We start from the raw sequence: 23152 nt of genomic DNA, 5'->3' as shown, positions 1-23152 counted from the left end.
GATATTATGGTCTGTCTCATCATTTATTTGATTTTTATTTCTAATGTTTTATTCCAGGAAACATAAAACAAGCAGGACTCTCTCACCAGGTATGTTTTAAACTCTCTTTACTGTCAATCTGTTTTATGTTCAATGATTTAATAAAGTCTCTCTTATTAATGTTTCCCGTACAGGAAGGTGAGAAGTTAACCCTGGAGAGTCTGAAGTCAGATGGATCCAAAGAGTCGAAGGTGAGCCAGCAGAGCTTTGATCAAATGTTCTCTGACTGACTGAGATCAACTCTGTCCTGTTTTTACAGATTTACTAAATGTTTGATTTAAACTAAATCTCTTTTCTCCTCAGACGGTGCAGAGTGAATCATCTCCAGGATCCTGTTCTGGTCCAGCTGCTGGATCCTGACACACTGTTGATATCTGTTTATATTTATATCTGTGTTTTTATATCTGTTCCAGTTTTGTTTTTCTGAGACGATGATTGAACACAAACACTTTCATCAGCGCTCCATCGGCTCTCTCACCATCAAGTTTAAATCTTTTAGAAATTAAAGATTGTCCCTTTAATTTCTTGGGCCAGCTGTGGTTCAGTGGTGGTCGGTCATCTCCCAAGTGAAAGGTTGTGGGTTCAATCCCCAGCTCCTGCAGCAAATTTGTTGATGTTTCTTTGGACAAAACATTTAACCCCAAATAACTCCCTCTGCTGCATCATCAGGGTGTGAATGTGTATAGATGAGTGTGAGCTGAGATGAGATCAGATGTTTTTATGATTTTTATGATTTTTTTATTGTTCCTTGTACAGTTCTTCACTTTATACATCCAGTCATGTAAAAAAAGCTTTTGTTGCACTTTTTGATTCTGTTTTCAGAAAATAAATCAAGTTAATGTTTTAAAATAATATATCATACTCATGAAGAGAGGCTTCAGTCTTTGTTGAAGTGGTTGCAGGTTTGAATCCTGATACTGATTTAAAATGACAAAAAGAAAAATCCTCAAAGCAGCGAATAGAAATGTCTGCAGGTCAGCTAGAAATACCAAAGAAGTGAGAATTAAATATATTTAAATTAATAACTGCAGGGACTTCGAGTTTAAATGTTGACTCTTTATGTTCTTGTTACTATTGTAAAAATGGATGAATAAAAAGATTTGACTAAATCAAAGTGTCTGATTGTTGAACAATAACATCAAACTATTGAATATCTGCTCTGCTGACCTCTGGTGGTCAAAAACAGAACTGTTTGAGTGTCTGTTATTTTAACTTCAACACTCTGAGCTAACAGTTCAAATATTTGTAAGTTAAAGGACAGTAAGAGCTCTGAGGTCAAAGGTCAAAGGCTCAGTTCTGTTTCTGAAGTAAAGCTCTGTGTTTCATACTGAATATATCACCTGGAGGAAGAACTCTGAATACTGAACTCTGTCTCATCATCAATCTCATCTTTCATCTTTTCTTCAAACCTTTCTCTCCTTTGTGTCCTACATAAAAACATCAAACACTTTAGAGATTAAATATATAAAAAAGTAAGACTTAAATTCAATTGAGCAACACAGATTAATAAGGGTTATAGAGGGATAAAATATAAAAAGATAAGTAGAGAGTATTGTTCACTGTGGATCAGGAGCGCCCTCTACTGGACAACTTTCATGATGACACCATTTATGATCCTAATGGTGGTTTCTCCAGTAAATATTTTGTCAAAAGTTTTGTTTTTATATCAGAGCATATATATATAAAAAAATCACCCATCCATCCATCTATCTACATTTTCTTCCTTGTCGAGGTCGGGTCGCTGAGGCAACAGGTGAAGTACGTCTACCCAGACTTCCTCCCCTTCAACATTTTCCATCTCCTTCTGGAGGATTCTGAGGCGTTCCCAGGACTGAAAGATATCCCTCCAGTGAACTCTGGGTCTACCCCAGGAGGTTCTCCAGGTCGGGCATGCCCGAAAAAAAACCTCCACAGGGAGGCGTCCAGGAGACCCAATCAGACGCCTGAAACACCTCAACTGTCTCCTTTAGATGTGAAGGAGTAGCAGCCACTTTTTCAGTCACTACCCATAATGCATCTTTTTACAGTCTATGGCGTGACCACAGAGGGTTGGAATGAAGATCGGTAAATCGAGAACTCTCCCTTGAGTCTCAGTTCCCTCTTCACTACAACAGTTCGGTACAACGCCCCCATATACGCTGAGCCAAAGACACCCTTAAACTCCTTCATTTGGGGGCAAATAATCACTCCCCACCTGGAGCAAGCAATCCACTTTTTCCAACAGAGAACCACATCCTTAGACCCTGAGGTGCTGAACCTCATCCCAGCCGCTTCAAACTGTCCCAATGCCTTCTGGAGGTCCCAGCATGAAAAAGCAAATACAACCACATCTTCTGCAAAAAGAAGAGAGAGGATATGTTGAGAACCGTCCTCCCCCCGGCTACACCTTGTGATCCAGTCCATGAAAATCACAGAAATAATTGTTGACAAGGGGAGACCGTGGTAAAGGCCAACACACACAGGCAACATGTCTGACTTTGTGTCCAGGATGCAGACACAGCTCCCACTTTGGTCATACCAAAGTTTGAAAAATACCAAACCGGGACCTCATATTCATGCAGTGTCCCCACATGACCCCCCGAGGGACACGGTCATAAGTCTTCTTCAAGGCTTCCTATATCCACGGTTCAAGTAGACTTTCCCCAGGAGGCTGAGAAGTGCGATTCCCCGATAAATAGAGCACACCCTCGGTCCCCCTTTCTATAAATGGGATCTGCCACCCCACAGGCATTGTCCCAGACCTCAACGTGACATTGAAGAGACGTATCAGCCAAGACAGCCCAACAATGTCCAGAACCTTTAGCATCTCAGGGCGACTCTCATCCACACCTGACGCCACTGAGGAGCTTTCTCAGTGACCTCTGCTAAGGTTAGTGGTAAGGTTCACCCCAGATCTTCAGACTCTGCCTCCCCTTCAGAGGATGTGTTGGTTGGGTTCAGGAGTTCCTCAAAGTATTCCATCCACCACCCCACGATGTCCCAAGTCCGGGTCAGCAGTTCTCCATCCCTGCTGATAACAGCCCGGGGCAAGCCCTGCTTTCCCTTCCTGAGCCGGAGAACGCTTTGCCAGAACTTCCCTGAGGTGATCCGAAAGTCCTTCTCTGTAGCCTCCCCGAAATCCTCCCACACCTGAGGAAGACCCCGGAGAAACAAGAAGAAACAAATTGAGACTCTCAGACAGTTCTGTCTTTGACCACTAGAGGTCAGCAGCAGTACACAGCCATAAAACTGACATTTAAGAATCTGACACTTGGATTTAAAAGTTCATGAAAAGCATGTGATTAAGGTTAAAGGGTTACTGGGACTAGAAAAGTCCACCAAAGGACTAAAATACAGTTCAGTTCAGATTAAATCACACATTTCTGGCTACTTATTACCATAGTGCAATACTAACTTTTTTAAAAGGCTTCCACCTGAATTGTTTGTTTTTATGTACACTGAGCAACAAGTCCTGATGGACAAAGTGTGAAGTGTTGTCTTCATGTCTGTTTGCCTTTTTGTTTGTTTGTCCCCTTCAATGATATTCATTAATCTTCCTGTTTTATTATTATCTTTAATTCATTTGTTGTTTGGACCATAAAATATAATTTCCCAGTGTTTACTTTATAAAGTGATGATAAAAAACAGAAACAATGCAAGTGATAGAGAGCAGACATCAGAACCATGGACAGAGTCAGAACAGAAATAAAATGTGAGACACAAATACATATTAGAAATAATCTGAAGAAATGTATTAAAACAGAGATGATTCTTTTTTCAAATGTATTGTAATTTTTTATTGTGATTATTTTTCAAATGATTTGTTTCTGTGGGAGGAAACCGAAGCGCTCAGAGTAAACCCACACCACCCAGGACTCCATGTGGGCTCACATGTCGTCCTGTGTGGCCCTGGTGGGACCTGAAGTCCTTCCTCATATCCAGGTTAGACCCTCTGAGCTTCATTCCCTCACCTGTTCATGTCTGAGACATTTTACACCTGGTAACAATCTGCATCTGTCCTGATGATGAAGATGATGATGATGATGATCTCTCTGACTGCAGGAAGATGAAAACACTTTTCTCTGGGAGTGTGTTACCTGTCCTGGTTTGGAGTTACATTTCTCTTGGTCTTAAATCTGCGTTGGTTCAAACAGACGAGGAATCTGTGCTGGTCTTCTGTTACAGAGAGAATGAGACCTGGATCAGCTGCAGTGTTTCTGGTAAATGATCTTATTGAATTATCTGAGCACTGATTCAGGTTTTATATTTCTCCTCTTCAACATTTCTATCTGTGTAAATATTTGTTCTGTTCTTCTTCACACAAACAGACAAACTTCAGATGTGAAGATTTGAACTCTTTCCCTCTTCTCTCTTCATGGACTGGATGATGATTTTAGATTTCTCTCTGTATTCATGTACACTTTGTCTTCAGTGAGAACATTTCTCTTTCTCTTCACAGATTCTCCTGATGAACGTCTTCACAGGTCAAACTCTGTCATGTGGTCGATATCAGTATGAGACACCTGGTGGATGCTGTCCTATGTGTCCAGCTGGTAAGATCCTCATGAATGTTAAATAACCTTTAATTAAAGTTCATCAGGTTAGTTTCAATGTCCCTATTTTAAATAAAGAAACAGACACTAACTAAAAACATGCAAAAGCTGTTTAATATTTGTATTATTTTCAACATATACATTTAAAGAACATTTACCTTTACAGTTACCTTTAAACATATTCATTATATATTATCGTCCTCTGTTCCACTTACCGTCTTCTTGTTCCTCCTTTTCTCGCCCAGACAGATTATTCTTCTTCATTTTCCTTGGCTCTCTCTCCCACTCACTCACTCACTCACTCTCACGCTCTCTCTTCATGTTGTTCATGTCATTTCAGAATAAGAGGCAACTCAGTCTCTTCTGATTGTTCAAACAACAGAAAAGAAAAAATAATAAAAAAAGTCTTCTTGTTGTTTCAAACAGGAGGTTGTGTTTATAAAGACTGCACAGACTCCAGAAGTACTCTCTGTAAGCGCTGCCCTGAAGGAACCTTTATGGACCATCTGACTGCCCGTCCAGTCTGCTACGACTGTAAAAGCTGTGATGAAGGTAGATCTCTGACATTATTATTAAACTAAATAAAGATCAGAACATGTTACTAAACAGTCATCACTGTAAAACCAGCTTTCTAACCTTCAGTTAGTTTGAGTTTGAGCCTCAAACACAGAGATGATCATCTGAGTACTTGTTATTTCCTTACACCAAACTGTTCTTTAGTAGAGCAGAAGTACAGTAGTTCATAAATAACCTCTGTGTTTGTGTCGACAGGTTCTGGTCTGAAGATGAAGACGTCGTGTACGATAGTATCAGACACAGTTTGTGAACCTCTGGAAGGATTTTACTGCTCAGACTCTAGAAAGGACGACTGTGAGGAAGCAAGGAAACACAGACGCTGTAAACCAGGAGAATACATCAGAGAACACGGTTAGTTAAACATATTTCACTTTTATTGGAAGTCTGTTCTGTCATAATCATGATTATTTACAGACCACTGACAAAGAAATCATTTCTTCTGTCTTATGAGTCACTATCTGAAGATTTTCTGAACTCTCTGGATCGTAATATTCCAACAAAAACGGTCCTGCTGCATCAGAACGAGTCCCAACCATCCAAATCTAGAGAAAGATTGAATCCAAACACATCACATAAATAAAGATCTACAGATTGATTCAAATTGTCCACCTCTGTTCTAGATTTCCCGTTGTATTTTCTGTGATGATTCATTTTTGTGAATGATTTTTTAAAATTAGGATACTCAAAACTCTAACCTTTCGATTGGCACCCCATTTGGCAAATTAGGACCTTCCATTCAGTTCCCAGTCTATTACAGCCAATGAGATGAAAGGAGGTGCGTGCCCTGTATTCTGATGAATCTATACCCGGCCAATTACACGCCACTATGCTGACGACTGACGTTTCTTGTAGCCAATGACATTCTGAACACGAGGCTTTTTGAATTTGAATTGATTTATTTAATAGGGACGATGCAATTTAACATAGTTTGAATACAAAGCAGGAAACTGATGTGCTCCATAAAGTGTATATAGCGATTGCTAATTTACAACTCATGTCTCTAGTTGGGCTTTTGGTTAGCTGAAATGTGTTTGACCAACTGATAAGATAATTACATGACATCATTTTGTATATATGGTGATAGAGGGACTGTGTTCATGTCTAAAACAATCTCTGTGAAATAGTCTCATGTGTTCTGTGTTTCCTGCAGGAACTTCCTCCACAGACACCGTGTGCTCGACCTGCTCTTATGGAACATTTTCAAACGGGACATTTACATCTTGTCAGAATCACAAACAGTGAGTGAAGCTTCACATCACACATGGACTCTCCAGATGTTCCTGTAATAACTGTCCCTCTATCATTACAGATGTGAATCATGGGGTCTAAAGCTGCTGAGAGCAGGAACTAAGACAGAGGACGCTCAGTGTGGAGAAATACCATCAGACAAGACTGGACTGATAGCCGGTGGTGTTTCGGGGCTTTTAGCTCTCGTGCTTGTATTAACAGCGTGGTGTTGCAGAGACAAGATACAACGTTGTCTAAAAATAAGTAAGAATTTATAATGTGACAATAAAAACATGATCATGCAGAACACGCAGGCCACATTAATTTAAAAAACAGGACACATTCATCAACAACCAGACACAAGGGGGCAGCAGCGAGCGGAACAGGTTTAGTGCTGGCAGATGTGGTTATCAAATAGCCAGTGTTTCAGATTTGAATTAAATGAACGATATGTGTTGCTCTCTCTGATAACTGTTGGGATGTTGTTCCATTCACGTGAGGCTGTAACAGAAAAGGCAGACTGACTAAAAACACACTTCCTTAGAGGAATAATGCAGTTGCCTCTTGAGACACCCCTCATGAAGTGATATGTGTTTGTTCGTATGCTTACAAACTCTCTGAGTGGGGGAGGGGCCAAACCATGTGTGATTTTATAAAGGAGGCATGCATTTTTGTGTTTAATCATGTTCTCCCAGCTCAGGAGGTTGTATTTTTTTGAGGATTGAACAGTGGCGGAATTGCTTTGGTTTTTTGTCTAAAACTTTTATTGTCTGTTTATACAAAGACTGTAGGGGTTTTAATGTGGTGTGACTTGCCTGAGACCAGCTTGTCAAACAGTAGGTCATATATCAGAAAATCATTGAATGCATGTACATCTTGGCTGCTTCAGTGGACATGGAGTTTCTGATAAATCTGAAGTTGGCAAGGTTAAATTTAATTTGTTTACAGACTTTTTTTTACATGTGCTTTAAAGTTCAGGTTGGAGTCAAGTATAATGCCAAGGTATTTGAATTATTTTACAATCTGTAGTTTTTCTCCTGACACAAGTATATCTGGATCTATGTTTGAGTCATTTGTTTTAGTGAAGAACATACCAACAGTTTTAGACACATTAAGTTGGAGACAGCACTGATTAAGCCATGCTGTAATTTTGACCTTTGCGGTTGTTAGTTTTGAAGCAACTTCTGACAAATTATTGTCATAAAAAAATCAGCCCTAGCCTTCCTCAACCCTGTTATCACCTTATTTCTTAACATGGCAAAATGAAATTTGTCGTGGAACAATCTGGTCTTAATGGCCATTTTCAGTGCCAGATCTCGCTCTTTCATCAGTTTTAAAATATTTGCATTCATCCAGGGAAGACTGTTCTTTTTATTACTGTACTTAAATTTACGAGAAAATTCTGTGATGACACTATGCACTTTACTTGAGAATATTTGACTGCCCTCCTGCAAGTTTTTTCCTAAGAGCAAATCATTCCAATTAATGCTATTTATCGTGTTTTTAAAACATTCCTGCTTGTTCTTAGGAATTCTAAGAGATTCATTCTCTTTGGCAATTGAGGGGCTAAATCTCGTTTTTGTTAATTTTCTGATCACCAGAATAAGATTGTGGTCAGATATCCCAGTGATCATATTGAGAGATTTAGTAATTCTCTCAGGTCTATTACTAAATACCAAGTCAATCTGAGTACTGGTGGATTGGGTTATTCTTGTTGGACCGTTGATCAGCTGTGAGAGATCTAAACCATCAGTTATTTGTTTGAGGTTCTTTCTAGTAGCCTTATCTTCCCAATTAACATTAAAATCGCCCATTATTATCACCTCTTTTTTAAAATTGCACTCTCCAGGATGTTTTGGAACTTTTCATAAAATGCATTATTTGCAGAGGGTGGGCGGTAAATTACAATCAGGACAAACGACATTTGTGGTGACAAAGTGACATTCAAGCCAATACATTCCAACTCACAATTTGACCAAGTTAATTCATTACATTGAATACTATCCTTCACATAAACCATGACCCCGCCACCCTTTGATGTCACTCTATCTCTTCTGAAGATTTGATAGCCAGGTACCTCTAATGCTGCAGATGGCGAGTTTTCATGCAGCCAAGTCTCAGACAAGCATAGAAAATCTAGATTTGAGTCCATTAGAAGATGTTGAATTTGGTCACTTTTTGATTTTAAACTTCGAATGTTAAGATGTCCCCCAAATAGACCTTTGGGTTTTGATTTGGGATCCCATATTATTCTCGAGTGATTGACAGCTTGAAAGACTTTCCACTTCCGTTTTTTTTTAATCGCTTGGTTAATGATTCGTTTCCTGTTTGGATCAGCTGTATGCCCTCTGGCTACACGTGGATTAATGTTTTGGTTAAAGTTACATTCGCCAACAGTCGGAGTTTTGACTGATCGTGTAGGAAGATCGTCACCTTTGATGTTTGTTGCTGAAGTACAAACACGGGGAAACACTGTCCTTGCGACGCTCCCGGGCAGCGCACCGGCATCCAGGCACCCCACCGGTGCCGGCTGCCCCGCTGGTGCAGACGTCGCTCACCGAAATCCCTGCAACGCTGGACGCCACGTCCCCGACATAAATCATAAGTTACAAAAGTTCAAGTTTTAATGTAAATCTTTTCTCTCCTCAGCGTGTTTCAGACCTTCCCTAAACATGCAGACATTTCTCTGAGCCCTGCAGAATAAATGTTCTCCAGGATCCAGGTATTATTATCCTGTTGGATTCTGGGACATTATCTCTGCAGAGTTCAGAAAAGACCCCAGTCCAAGCTCACAAGTTCAAAATGAGGACGAGTTAGAACCAAACCTAAAGTCAACTGTACAGAAAACGAGGAAGACTGGCAGACATTGAGTTTCATTAATTCCTTTTATAAAAACTGTTTGTTTTTCTGTATATGTTTTATCTCCTTTGCTGCACGATAAGAACGAACACGTCACCGAGCATTTCAGCTCAGTTCATGTCCTGAGTTTAAAAAAAATGAACTTTGTTCAAAAAATATAAAAATATAAATAAAGTCTGAAATCAAAAAAACTTGATGCTTTGGATTCATTATGTTGAACTTTGACCTCTGCAGGTCATGAATTCAGGTAACCAGTACAGGTAATCCAGTCACCAGTTAGCTCATACTGGTTTACTTATGTTGATTTAACCATTTCATGCACAAAAGGTTTTGTTAGTAAGTATTAATATATTTAGTGTAAAACTTGAAATAAAAGCTGTATCTGAATTTGAGGCCCAGTCCCATTTAAGGCTCTCACACACCAAGCAGACGGCAAAGAACTAGTGGCGACGAAGGCCGCCTGTGGCGTCAGCTTTGCCTTTTGTCTTGGCCAAAAAGCTGTGCAAGAACACACCGCAAAGACTACAGCCGACGGCCAACCACCACATAACTCTCCATGCCAGCAGGGGGCGGTAGTCTGTTATCATCATTCCAAAAAGGACAAACCGGAAAAGGACGAGGAAGAACGCGGATAAATAAACCGTTGTTATGATACGAGGAGACAATTTTCTCACCGCTGTCGCTCAACACTCGTGATACATGAACTTCTACTGGAGAATAATGTCTGATAAAAAGTAGTAAGTGGTGTTGTTAGCTCTTGATCTTTTATTAGTGGAACAAGAACAGACGAGGTGCTTCTGTAATTCTTCTCATGCACTGGCTCTCCTGTTTCGCTTATCTGAACAGCCAATCAGAGAGAGTCCTACCCCCGACCACGCTGGCGCCGAGTCCTCAGCCAAAAAAAGGCCAACTGGGGCCGACGGGTAGCGACGGAGCTGGACACACCGCAAAAACTAGAGGGGCGACGGCTCACCGATGGATTGGCGGTCTCCTTGGTGTGTCAGGACCTTTACTCATCTGGTGTTGCTGCATGTTGTGACAAATAAAGGCAGCTTTCAATCAGAGGCCTCTGTGCATTTAGGGATGATTCGTTTTCAGAATTTAAATATGGAATAAAGCAGCAAGAAACAAAAACTACTTAAACTTCTGTCAAAGAAAGACATACTGATGCTGTATGCGTACCAGCTGTGCAGCAGGTTGCCTTACATTTAAAGGCAGGGTTGGTAATTTTCTAAAACTAAAACTGACTTTGAAAGTAGCATTCCCTCAGTGGTCTGTCTGCACAGTCTACAAAATACAGTTTAAAAAACATTTTGGAAACTAAAAACAATTAAAAACACACTTAGACTCTCAGAAAAACACACAGAGAAATCATGAGTCATACTCAACAGTAAACAGATGGGTCTTTAACTTAGCTTTATAAACCTCAACAGAACAAGCCTGCCTGATGTCCAGAGGTAAACTGTTCCAAAGTGTCGGTGCACGGAAAGAAAAAGCCCGCTCACCAACTGTCTTCTTTCTGACCTTTGGGACACTCAGAAGACCTGTCCCCTGAGAACGCAGGGCTCGGGCAGGCACATAGGGGTTCACCAGGTCGGTAAGGTACAATGGTGCACTGCCATTTAATATTTTAAAAGTTAGCAGCAGCACCTTAAAATCTGCTCTGGCATGAACAGGGAGCCAATGAAGAGAGGTCAACACCGGGGTAATGTGTTGATATCTGCAGGCTCCGGTCAGAACACGAGCTGCAGCACTCTGAACCATCTGCAGACTTCACAGACTTTTCTTTGGCAGACCTGACAGAAGGACATTACGTTAATGACCACGTTAGATGACCTCGTTAATGACCACGTTAATGACCACGTTGACATAGTAAATAAAGACGTTTGAAAACAGCTGTTGTGGAATAATTCACTTCCTCTTTGTTTACTACTCTGATGTTTCTGAATTATCAAACTGAACACTCTAAATTACGATAAGTTATTGTAAGTTCTCAATTCTTAATGCAGAAATATTCTCACCCACGCCGCCGACTAGAAGACACTCAATAAGACACATCGATGACACGAGGGAAACGTTTTCCACATCCTGCTTTAAACGGCCACGCGCACCACGTTAACCCGCCACAGACTCTTTAAAGAGTCGATGGTCACATACAAGAAATAAAATATAAGAATCAAAACGTTCTGACCTGAGTCATCATGTCCGCTCCTCTTCTCTCACTGCAGAGTCTAAGAACTGACTTCCTGTGTCTGCAGGATGTTGTCATGGCGTCTGACTCGATCAGAGGTCATGTGACTCACATGTTTTATTCCTTTAATGAGCTCATCTATCCGTGTGTCTTTAATCATCTGTTTCAGTTCTGCTCGTTGGTGAATGATGAAGCCTCCATTCTGTGTCTAAATGATCAGAAGTATTAAAGAAGAAGTGAGAATCATAGAAACTGTAAACATGTGGATAAAGACTGCATCTACTTCATGTTTAACTCCACATTCTGATGTCCTGCTTTTTTAAAGGCTGTCCTTTCCTTTCATGAAATTGTGGACAGAATATAATATTTAAAGTCTGGAGCGCTCGGAGGATCTTTAGTGGGGAACACAAACATTCAAAAAGAGAGAAAAAACCTAAAAGACATTTTTAAAAGTTATTTAATTTAGAAATGTTCAAAACCTGCTGTCACAGACTCCATCAATCAGACGTTACCATCGCTGGTCCTCAGGTGGGGGGGGGGGGGGACAAACCTTTCTCACAGCCTTCATTTTGTGTAGCAGTGAGCCTTTCAGCTCCTGCTATGACAGCTGTGAGGAAGGTCTACTGGGGCCTGACGTCAGACCTCATGTTCAGGTTATTCTCTGTTATCAGCCTCTCATTGGCTCCTAGCTCAGAGGGTCTAACCTGGATATGAGGAAGGACTTCAGGTCCCACCAGGGCCACACAGGACGACATGTGAGCCCACATGGAGTCCTGGGTGGTCTGGGTTTACTCCGAGCGCTTCGGTTTCCTCCCACAGAAACAAATCATTTGAAAAATAATCACAATAAAAAATTACAATTCATTTGAAAAAAGAATCATCCCTGTTTTAATACATTTCTTCAGATTATTTCTAATATGTATTTGTGTCTCACATTTTATTTCTGTTCTGACTCTGTCCATGGTTCTGATGTCTGCTCTCTATCACTTGCATTGTTTCTGTTTTTTATCATCACTTTATAAAGTAAACGCTGGGAAATTATATTTTATGGTCCAAACAACAAATGAATTAAAGATAATAATAAAACAGGAAGATTAATGAATATCATTGAAGGGGACAAACAAACAAAAAGGCAAACAGACATGAAGACAACACTTCACACTTTGTCCATCATGACTTGTTGCTCAGTGTACAAACGCCTCGTGAGACGCTCTGACTGCCCCACCAAATCATCTTTATCAAGACGTAGCAGTTATGATACACTTTATTGTCCCCTCTGGGAAAGTTGTGTTGGACTCAGTGCTGCCAAACATTCAGCTGCTTCCACTCGATTTAATAAATAACAACAATATAAAAACCACATCCGCACATAAACAAACAGGAAAATACCAATACAGAACAACACAACATATATTCCACATTACCCATATTGCACAAGATCTGCAAACTATTAGCTAGTTATTAGCTAGCTACTATTAGCTAGCTGCATTCATGTTCGTGTTTGCTAACTTCAGGTTTTCTTCTAAACCTCTGGACACCACTGTCATGAGGCCGCAGGCTCCAGGGTATCTCTACGCGCCCTCTAGTGACCTCTGTGAGTATTTCACTAACACAGTAACAAGTAGAGTACTTTGAAATGTGTAATTTAATCTGACCTGAACTGTATTTTAGTCCTTTAATGGATTTCTCTACCATCCACAAACCTTTAACCCTAACCCACACTGTTCATTTTATTCACTTAATTAAAAATGTAAGATCTTAAATGTACGTCAGTTTTAAAGCTGTGCACTGCTGCTGACCTCTAGTGGTCAAAGACAGAACTTTCTGAGAGTCTCCATTTGTTTCTTTTAGCATCAACACTTTGTGCTAACAGTTCAATTATTTCCAGTCATTGTAATGGTAAGAAAACGACAGTAAATCGATTGTTCTTTAGTTCCTCTGCTTGTCTTCACTTTCTGATTTTTTTTTCTGCCTTTTGTGGTCTCATATTTACAAAAACAAAATAATAATCTGAAATTTTGAGATTAAACTCGTAAATTTACGAGGAGTTGCCTTGCCTGTTGACAAGCAGCGCCTCTGAGTTTAAGGGAATTAAACCATTTAAAAAACAGAGAAAAACAAAAGTCAGATATTAGTAAAGGAGAGAAAGGAGAGAAAGGTTTGAAGAAAAGATGAAAGATGAGATTGATGATGAGACAGAGTTCAGTATTCAGAGTTCTTCCTCCAGGTGATATATTCAGTATGAAACACAGAGCTTTACTTCAGAAACAGAACTGAGCCTTTGACCTTTGACCTCAGAGTTCTTACTGTCCTTTAACATCTCTCACATAAAGCCTCAAGAATACTCGACTTTAAACATTAAAGTTACTGACAGAGACTCACACCCGTCCTGACCTTCATACTGGGGTACATACCTGTGATTTAAGGACATGAACACACCTGTATGTAGACACCAAGAGGCAGAGAGGTACGAGCTCTATGCGCCCTCTAGTGACCCGTGTGAGTATTGACACCTGTGCTGCTGTTCTCTTCATGAACAGGAAGCTGCACTCTGATCAACATTCAGACTTCAGATTCTTGTTCTCTGTGTGGCTCGTTTTAAATCATGAGACACAAACACTGACCAGAGAGAGAAGATTTCATCGCTTTTATTGAAGCTGTACAAAACATGAATGTCCATAGTTGCATACAAGATATTTAAATTATCTTTGAGTTTCCAGACTTAACCCTTTGAACTCTTGAATAATTGACCTTTAATGTTTTTCAGCTGTCTTTACTAAACGACATTAGAAGAACTCAAAGTGAAAATATTTACAGGAACAGTTTCTGACATCTGAAACACAAGTTTGCCTTTAAAAAACTTCTTGAAACAATTTTTTAAAATATCAAATGAAATATTTAAATTCAGTGATGTAGTTTTTCTGCATGTCTTATATTCACCAGATATCTGAAGAAAAGAGAAACACACCGACTGTTCTCATATTTAATCACGTCTTTCAATTTACTGCAGGATTTACAAAGTGAGCACGTTTTACCTTTTCATTCAGTGTCTACAAAAACCCTGAAACTACAGTTCCACATCCTGACCAGCAGGTGGCAGACAGCTCAACTTCAGTGTTATATTCATATATTTCTGTTGTTTTGAGAAATGAAATCCTGAACAGTAAATGGAGAGAAGATGCTCAACATCAGATTCTGAGGAAATCTGAAATCTTAAAATAAACTTTAAGTTTTAGAAATACTTTTACCCACATATTATATTTATGTTTTACCATATGTTTAATTAATTGTTCAGCTGGTTGTAGTTTTATACTTTTTGAACAAAGTTCAGTTTTTTTAAACTCAGGACATGAACTAAGCTGAAACTCTCGGTGAGGTGTTCGTTCTTATCGAGCAGCAAAGGAGATAAAAACTTTAAAACAGATACAGAAAAACAAACTGTTTTTATAACAAGCATTAATAAAACTCAATGTCTGCCAGTCTTCCTCGTTTTCTGTACAGTTAGCTTAAGATTTGGTTCTAACTTTGTTAGCTTGGACTGAGGTTTTTTCTGAACTCTGCAGAGATAGTGTCCCAGAATCCAGCAGGATAATAATACCTGGATCCTGGAGAACATTTATTCTGTAGGGCTCAGAGAAATGTCTGCATGTTTAGGGAAGGTCTGAAACACCCTGAGGAGATAAAAGATTTACATTAAAACTTGAACTTTTGTAACTTATGATTTATCTGAATGTGTTAGCGATCATTGAGCTGAAAATCTCTGCTAGTCTCACCTCATCTTGTTTCTCTAAACATCAACTGTTCCGTTGTGTCGTCTTCTGGTATCGATCGTTTCTTTAAAAGTAAAAATTCCAAGTGAGCGACATTTAATGATCTAACTGTGAAGCTGATTGAGAGTAGAGATGTAAAACATACCGTCTGATGAGCTTCTGCTGAACTTTTTTCTGTAAGACAACATGAAACAAATCATTGATGGTATCTATAATGAAACATGATCATGTTTTTATTGTCACATTATAAATTCTTACTTCTGTTTAGACAACTTTTTATCTTCTTTCTGTAACACCACGCTGTTAATACAAGCACGAGAGCTAAATGAACCACAACAACAACACCGACTATCAGTCCAGTCCTGTCTGATGGTATATCTCCACACTGAGCGTCCTCTGTCTTAGTTCCTGCTCTCAGCAGCTCTCGATTCTCTGATTCACATCTGTAATGATAGAGGGACAGTTATTACAGGAACATCTGGAGAGTCCATGTGTGATGTGAAGCTTCACTCACTGTTTGTGATTCTGACAAGATGTAAACGTCCCGTCTGAAAATGTTCCATCAGAGCAGGTCGAGCACACGGTGTCTGTGGAGGAAGTTCCTGCAGGAAATACACACAGTGATAGTTTTCAATATTAAACTAAATACATGATGAGATATTTAAAGCAGAATCTCAGAAAGAAACACCTGAAAACATTTTTTTAGTTTGAAGTTTAAAGCTTTAAATGTATGATCGATGAGCTGCAAATGTACAGAAAGTCTTATTCACAGAACAATTTCACCTGATACCAAGAAAAAGTATCTTTCTAAACTTGATTAAATATCAATCTTTGATAACTTTTCATTTCATGTATGAAATGTTGCAGACATATCATTCATGCAGTCTAAAATATGAACCAATCAGAGACTCTGAACAAACCAAAGGAAATAAGTTCACTAATATTTGTGTCTGGAAATAAGATTAATATCAAACACTAAAGTTACAAGTTCTGCCACCAGATGGCGCATGAATTCATCCAGAGAGAGAGAGAGAGAGAGAGAGAGAGAGAGAGAGAGAGAGACCTGAAGCTCCCCAGGGCTTCCTACAGACCTTGATATATTTAGTGTAAACACCTGCAGTGTGATTTGATCAGATCAGCTGCTCCCTTTGACTATTTTCTGTGTAAACAAAACCAGCTGCAGCTGCTCTGGTGAGAGTAGCCAGTCGGTCTTCATGCTGCAGCACCAAGACCTTCTTCAGGCTTATGAAGCACTCAGGCAAGTGATCATCGGGTCTGTGTTTTCACATCCTTAAGGAATGTAATCATGCTTTTCTTTCACTTTCACTCTGACTCAAGTCCTCTCAGCTTCTCTTCTGACAATAACTTGAACTTCCCTTCAGTCACCAGTTCATCTGTAGCTACAGGAACAGTTTGATGTTGGAATAAGACAAACAGCTCATTGCTTCAATTCTCAAGAGGAATATTTAGTTTATTTGTGTGTGTGTGTGTGTGTGTATGTGTGTGTGTGTGTATGTGTGTGTGTGTGGAGTTACACGTATGAACCCACCTCTCTGACTGATGTATTCTCCTGGTTCACAGCGTCTGTGTTTCTTTGCTTCAAAACAGTCGTACCCTGTAAACTCTGAGCAGTAAAATCCTTCCAGAGGTTCACAAACTGTGTCTGATCGTATCGTACACGACGTCTTCATCTTCAGAGCAGAACCTGTCGACACAAAGATAAATACAGACATAATCGACTGCTGAAAGACTAAACAGCAACATGATGAATCTGACTATTTAAAACACCTTCAAGCTGTAAACTCAAAGGAAAACATCTGAACCAATGAGAGATTCAGATTTAAGGTGAGAACAACACTCCAGCTGCAGTTTCCTCATCAAGGACTCAGTAATAAAACTTCTGTCTTTAAATTAAAAAGGTAATAAAAACAACATCAACATTAATTTACCTGCTCCACATTCTCTGCAGGGAAAACAAAGTTTGAATCCGTTCATTTTATTCATGAAAGTCCCCTCTCTGCATGGCTGACAGGACGTACTTTTGTCCTCCTCACAGTCTGTTTTAACTCGAGTCCCTGTTGAGAAGACAAAACTTTAATGTCACCAGGAAACAGACATTGTAGGATTTTATCTCTGATCATGTTTGAAAATAAAGCATCAACTTCATTCTACTCGCGGTAGACGTGTTATGTTACGACAACAAAAACCTCAAAACATCATAACTTTCATTCTAACTTTTTATTTTAAAAGCTGCCATGAAATCAGACACGTCAGGCAGCAACAGTCAGAGAAACATCCAGAGAAATCCTGGAGGGACAGATTGACGATCTTACCGATGGGACACATGGGACAGCACTCGTCTCCAAACACATATTCTGCTCGACGGCAAGTGAAGGTTCGACTTACAAATATATTCATCATAAAAATCTGTGAAGAGAAAAAGAAACATCAGAAACATTCCTGTGGTGATGAAGCTGATCAGGAGTTTGAGGTTATCTTTAAACTGCTCTGAATGTGGGATGATGGAGGCTGCTGAAATAAGACACTTGGTGGTTACACCTCTGACACTTCACCTTCCCACTCAGAGGAATCTCTAAACCACATTTACTAACCACAGAGGGAAAAACCAATCAGAAGATGAGATGTAGCTTTCAGTGAACAATAATACAGTCCTTCAGGAGAACGATCACAAAGACAGAAGTGTTGAAGAGGAGGAGGAACAAGTGAAGATCATTTACCAGCAATGAAGTCGTGAACCGAGGATTTCTTCTGAACTTCATTTTAAACTCCAGGATCAAAGTTTTCTGGGGCTGAAGACGTCATCTCACTGAGATTAAGGGATTTAACGACGACATCACCTGAAAACAGAAAGAGAAATGCAGAAATTAAACACTGCTGTGAACATGATCACCTTTATAGCTTCTCTTCTTGTAACTGTGATGTGCAGCTCTGTCGTCTCTCCTCACACAGAGGCTCCTCTCAGGATCACTTCAGACGTCTGAACCATAAAACTGATGTTCTTGTGAATTTCTGGCATCACCGGGTCTGAAGTTTGTACAAATAAAAATGATGATGCAGATCAGGTCTCGAGAGGAAATGAAAACAATTTTTAAAATGTTGGTTTGTTAAATTATCAATGATGCATTCAAGGAGGTCAGGAAATCTAAAAACTGATATTCTTTGAGACACAGCATCAATCAGATTGTTCACTCCAGTAGAAATGTTTGATGTAGAACAGATTGTTCTTTGAGATATCTGTTTATAGAGAGAAATAAATCCTGGTCAGATCAACGCGGGTCGATTGGAGCTGGGGTCTCGTTACTTTGGTTTAAAACTGGATCACTGAATCCAGCATATGTCAAGCATATTTCTATACATTTCCATTAGACTTTTTTTCTAAATCTGTCCTGAATTGGTAAATTGCTCCCAGGTGAATCTTGACTTTCTCTAACGAAGGGAATTGTGTGAAGCATTAGATCAACCAATGATCAACCAGTTTTCTGAAATAGCTCAAAGGTGCATCTCATGAACCATCAACTGGCAAGTATATATGTAGCCAGAGCACAACACAACGTTACAATGTCTGACATTCATGATGAGATAAGAACCACACTTGTTGACCATGTTCTCAATCGTGGGCTTACAATGGCCGAGGCTGGTTGAAGGGTGCAGCCAAATGTTGGGAGAACAACTGTGTCCTCAATCATTCAGACTTGTCGTCGACAGAACAGTTATGTAATCTAACAATAGGCACTGTACTGTAATACTGTATACTTTCTGTAATGCTTCATACAATATTACAGTATTCCACTTGGATTTTACAACATACAGTAAGTATACTTTATACAGTGACATTTTATCTTACTCAATTTTGTGTTTTGCATTACTATATTGTTTCCACATAGGACTGCAAGACAACTTCACAGGGGTGGCAGAGGGCCCCTTTTCACACCTGAACAGGAGGAGGCTATTTGCACCATGGTTGTAGAAAACAATGCCATAAGACTAAGGGAGATAAAGAGTGCCATTACAGAGGACAACAACATCTTTGAAAACAGTCAGCATCTCAACCATTACCAGGGTGCTGAAAAGACACCAAATGAATATGAAGCAGCTGTACACTGTTCCATTTGAAAGAAATGGTGAAGGAGCTGCACTACCACTGCCCAACAGACCTGTAGTATTGCTTAATATGTAAATTATGTAACCGGAAACTTGTAAAGCATGTATGAGCATGTATGAGCATGCAGTAACTGTACCTCACAGTAAACAGTACATCGTATAGTGATATACAGTACAGTAAGTGTGACCTTTACACATTTACTATGGCTGTAGAAAAGAAGATGCAATATGTGCTGTATACATTTGATGTAACTGTATCTTGTCCAAAATGAAAATGCATGTAATTCATAAAACTCATTTTGTGTCTTCTGGATATAGCGTATAATGGAACTGGAAGCAAATGAACCACCGCACAACTACATCTACATGGACGAGGCTGGCTTCAACCTAACGAAACGCAGAAGATCGAAATATCATCGGCCACAGAGCTACAGTTGATGTGCCAGGCCAACGGGGCGGGAACATAACCGTGGGTGCTGCTATCTCTGAGAATGGTGTGCTAACGCATATTCCCATTATTGGGCCATACAATTCAGAGCGTCCTGTCACCTTTGTAGACACTCTCTACAGGGATCTCATCCCTGAACAGTCACATACACAGATGACCCTTCTGGCTGCCATGGATGCAGCGTGTGATGACATCACAGCAGATGCCTGCAGAGGCTGGATAAGACACTCTAAAAGATTCTTTCCACGCTGCATCGCAAGAGAAGATATTCGTTGTGATGTGGATGAGAATTTGTGGCCCAACAGACAGGAACGTCAGGAGGTGTAGGAAGACTGCACTGTAATTCCTACAGCACTGCATGTACAGTGTAGCGGCTTTCCTGGAGATGAAGCCGCTGAGAGGCTGAGGTTGGGCCTAATATATTTGTCCGACGCGCTTTCAAAAGAATACTGTGATACGTAAAAATAAGTTTGACTTTTTTATTAACGTAAAAAAAGAGAATCAACTTAACTTATAATAACATGCATTAACTCATAATCACAGTGAGCCAGAAACAATAGCGGTCAACAAAAAATATGACAACCCAGCTCACCCCCTCTCTTCCACTGAGAACAAAAGGTGAACAGGTGAGTTAAATCAATACATCTCCGCCCATAACCATGTGACCCAACATCCCCTCACTCAACACAATCCTAATAAATGATATAATAATCAATAACCCAAAACACCAATATATAACAGACTACCTTAACCTTAAATAAATACCACAAAGACAATTATATCAATCCATGGCTCCAACATACAGTTTTCTCTAAGGAGATTGTCCTATGTTCACATTTCTACTTTTGTTTTCTTCTTTGTGCTGTCTTTTCCTTTCTGTATCGCAATGACATGGTCTGTCAACAAGTACAGTAAAAACATAAATGTGAATCTTGTCCAGTCTCTTGCAATCAATCTCCCACATACACTAAGGTGTAACTTACAATTTACAATAATTGTCACCAGAACTTTAGCCATAGTTTATATCAGAACACCCCTCCAGAGTACACTGTTACATTGACAACATGACTAAGCAATTTGACTGTCTTATCTGTACACAAGGACTTGTCATTCTGATGGCACTGACATGTTCATTAAATATATCAAGGTCTGTAGGAAGCCTTGGGGAGCTTCAGGTCTCTCTCTCTCTCTCTCTCTCTCTCTCCCACAATGATCATAAGACTAACTGTTCTGTCAGTGAGCATGACTCTGTGGTTTCAAGACAAACACTTCTCTAAAATAGGATAAACCTTGCGTTTCTCAATCCTCTGAAATAATTTGAACCCCTGCAGCTGATTCAGTTCAGTCTTTGTCACTAGCGTCGAGTCTTTCCATTTAACGTCGACAGATTCCTGACCGCTGACGAGTCAGAAACAGAGCAGGAAGAACGGAGAGAGGCCATCCCGTTCACTGGTCTCAAAGTTCACACTGTTTCAGCAGACAAACTTTTTCTCGGTAAAACACCGGAACATACATGAAACATGTCGCACTTTAACATACTAACAACAGACTGTAACAGAGTTTTAACCTGCTCTGTGTGACTCATTTTAAAGAAATGTGAAGAGGAAAAACTGCTGCTTACCTCGTTACATGGAGAGACCAGAGACTGTAAATATGAGGCGGAGAGATGTGACGTCATGGGTACTGCAGCGTGAGGCTATAAATTGGTAAACTGACTGTCTCTCTACCAGAGACTGTAAGATGTTCATGTCTCTCTACCAGAGACTGTAAGATGTTCATGTCTCTCTACCAGAGACTGTAAGATGTTCCTCCAGCACAGAGTCTCCTCATCGAGACAGAAACATGTCTGCAGAAGTTTCTCTTTATTATTCTTCACTTTGCTTTATTGTCTCATGACATGCAGCTCGTGTGTTTCTCTTCAGCTTTATATTTGATTCTGTCATGTTGGGTTCACTTTGAATCTTATTATTCTGATGTTGCTCTTTATCTGTTCTCTCTTTATTCTTCTGTCTGCTTCTGAAGCTCTGTGAATATCATTTAAAACATTTGAGCAGGTTTCATGATCATCTCCTAAACGAGACATCAGGACCAGAAAGAAGACCAGCATGAGGTTCAAACATGTAGTCTATAAACTGTTCTGTGCTCGTCGTGTGTCTTCATGGTGCAGCTTCAGAAAGATGACGAGGTGACTGTGAGAATAAAAAGAAAGTCTGTTTCTGTTTGAGGAGCCTTGATCTCTAATTTATGAATTATTGATATTTTCTTTACTGATGGAGAAATCCTGAAAGTGTCGAGTTTGGTTTGTAAGAAAAAGACAGAATAAAACTAAAAGATGTAAACTATCTAATTACATTTAACCTGATATATAATTATAACCATAATGACACAAAAAACATTTTTCTTAAAGTGAAATAAAAGTGAAGCTTTACTAAAACAGGATAACAAACTGAAACTGATGTGTTTATAAAAATCAATCAAATCAGATAAATGTTCATCTTCTCTGACTCAAACACAGCCAGTGACTCTCTTAAAGATGTCAGACACTTCAGGTTAGATTTGAATCTTTTATCCCTTCATTGTTTCAGATTTGATGAACTATGATTAAAGGAGTCATCAGAGATGATCATCATGTTAGTCTGTAAAGTAAAGTGATGTCAGGAGGAGTTTTTAGACTTTATTCAACATGACAAACAGCTGATGAGGTGCATCAATCTGAACTTTATAATCTTATTCATTGATGGTTTAAAACTTGTTTTTATTTCTCACTAAGTGTGCAGAGTCCCTGAATGAGCACGAGGATCACATGCAGAGTTGATGTGGTGGGCGGGCGTCACTGTTCCTTGTGCTTTTACATCAGTGATCTAAACCTGATCTCCAGATGATGGTTTTGTAAGATCCTTTGCCCCGTGTCTTCTGTTAAACCATTGTGTGTCCATTAAGTCTTTCTCCCTCTCCTTGTGTGTGAAGGGTTGAACATTAGAGAGAGCAGGCAGCAACCTTTCAGGAAGGGTAGGCCCATGTGAAGTTTCTGTACTGAGTGTATTTTATTTTACACAGGTAGCCCTCTCTTTGTTCTTGTTGTTAATATATATATTATTATTTTAAGATAACATGAAGTGTATATTTGCTAAGCTGTTTAAATACATTTTTTGGTCTTGATAAAACACAAGATTTCCCCTGTTGAGTAAGAAATAAACCTTTTTTAAAACCTTTAGGCTAGATTGTATTAATATTGAGTTTAATTATATGATCAGAATTAAAATGAAATACAATTCATTGTTTTTTATTTTGTTTTTGTTCTTATTTAACAATGGATGCCACAGCACACCGATGCATTGTGTCAGACGGTCTGAGACCACGCTGAGGAGAGGTGTGTACTAAATGTATT

At 39.5% G+C, this 23152-nt stretch overlaps 2 protein-coding genes and 1 long non-coding RNA gene across 3 annotated transcripts in view; 1 reads left to right on the top strand and 2 right to left on the bottom strand.

Moving 5' to 3' along the window:
• The window catches only part of LOC132990397 (tumor necrosis factor receptor superfamily member 5-like), a 71989-nt gene that overhangs the window by 27503 nt on the left and 21334 nt on the right, over positions 1 to 23152 (top strand). Inside the window, exon 7 of the mRNA XM_061058662.1 lies at positions 4998 to 5123. Within this exon, the coding sequence (XP_060914645.1) occupies positions 4998 to 5123 (126 nt within the window). The remainder of the gene's footprint in view (positions 1 to 4997; positions 5124 to 23152) is intronic.
• On the bottom strand, positions 14057 to 15093 carry LOC132989939 (uncharacterized). The gene is made up of 2 exons (XR_009675949.1): positions 14697 to 15093; positions 14057 to 14274 (listed from the first exon to the last, which is right to left on the bottom strand). It is a non-coding gene; the product is annotated as an uncharacterized LOC132989939 (long non-coding RNA).
• Positions 15405 to 21404, bottom strand: LOC132990009 (tumor necrosis factor receptor superfamily member 14-like). Its single transcript, XM_061058014.1, has 7 exons — positions 21386 to 21404; positions 17933 to 18052; positions 17528 to 17621; positions 17144 to 17269; positions 16744 to 16899; positions 15709 to 15796; positions 15405 to 15637 (listed from the first exon to the last, which is right to left on the bottom strand). Exons 2-7 carry the CDS (start codon positions 17972 to 17974, stop codon positions 15439 to 15441), a joined length of 705 nt encoding a protein of 234 aa, XP_060913997.1. The 5' UTR covers positions 17975 to 18052; positions 21386 to 21404; the 3' UTR covers positions 15405 to 15438.

The sequence above is a fragment of the Labrus mixtus genome, chromosome 15, assembly GCF_963584025.1.
Source record: "Labrus mixtus chromosome 15, fLabMix1.1, whole genome shotgun sequence".
Taxonomy (NCBI): Eukaryota; Metazoa; Chordata; class Actinopteri; order Labriformes; family Labridae; genus Labrus; species Labrus mixtus.
The sequence above is the reverse complement of the archived record's forward strand: the minus strand, read 5'-3'. Positions and strand labels throughout refer to the sequence as shown.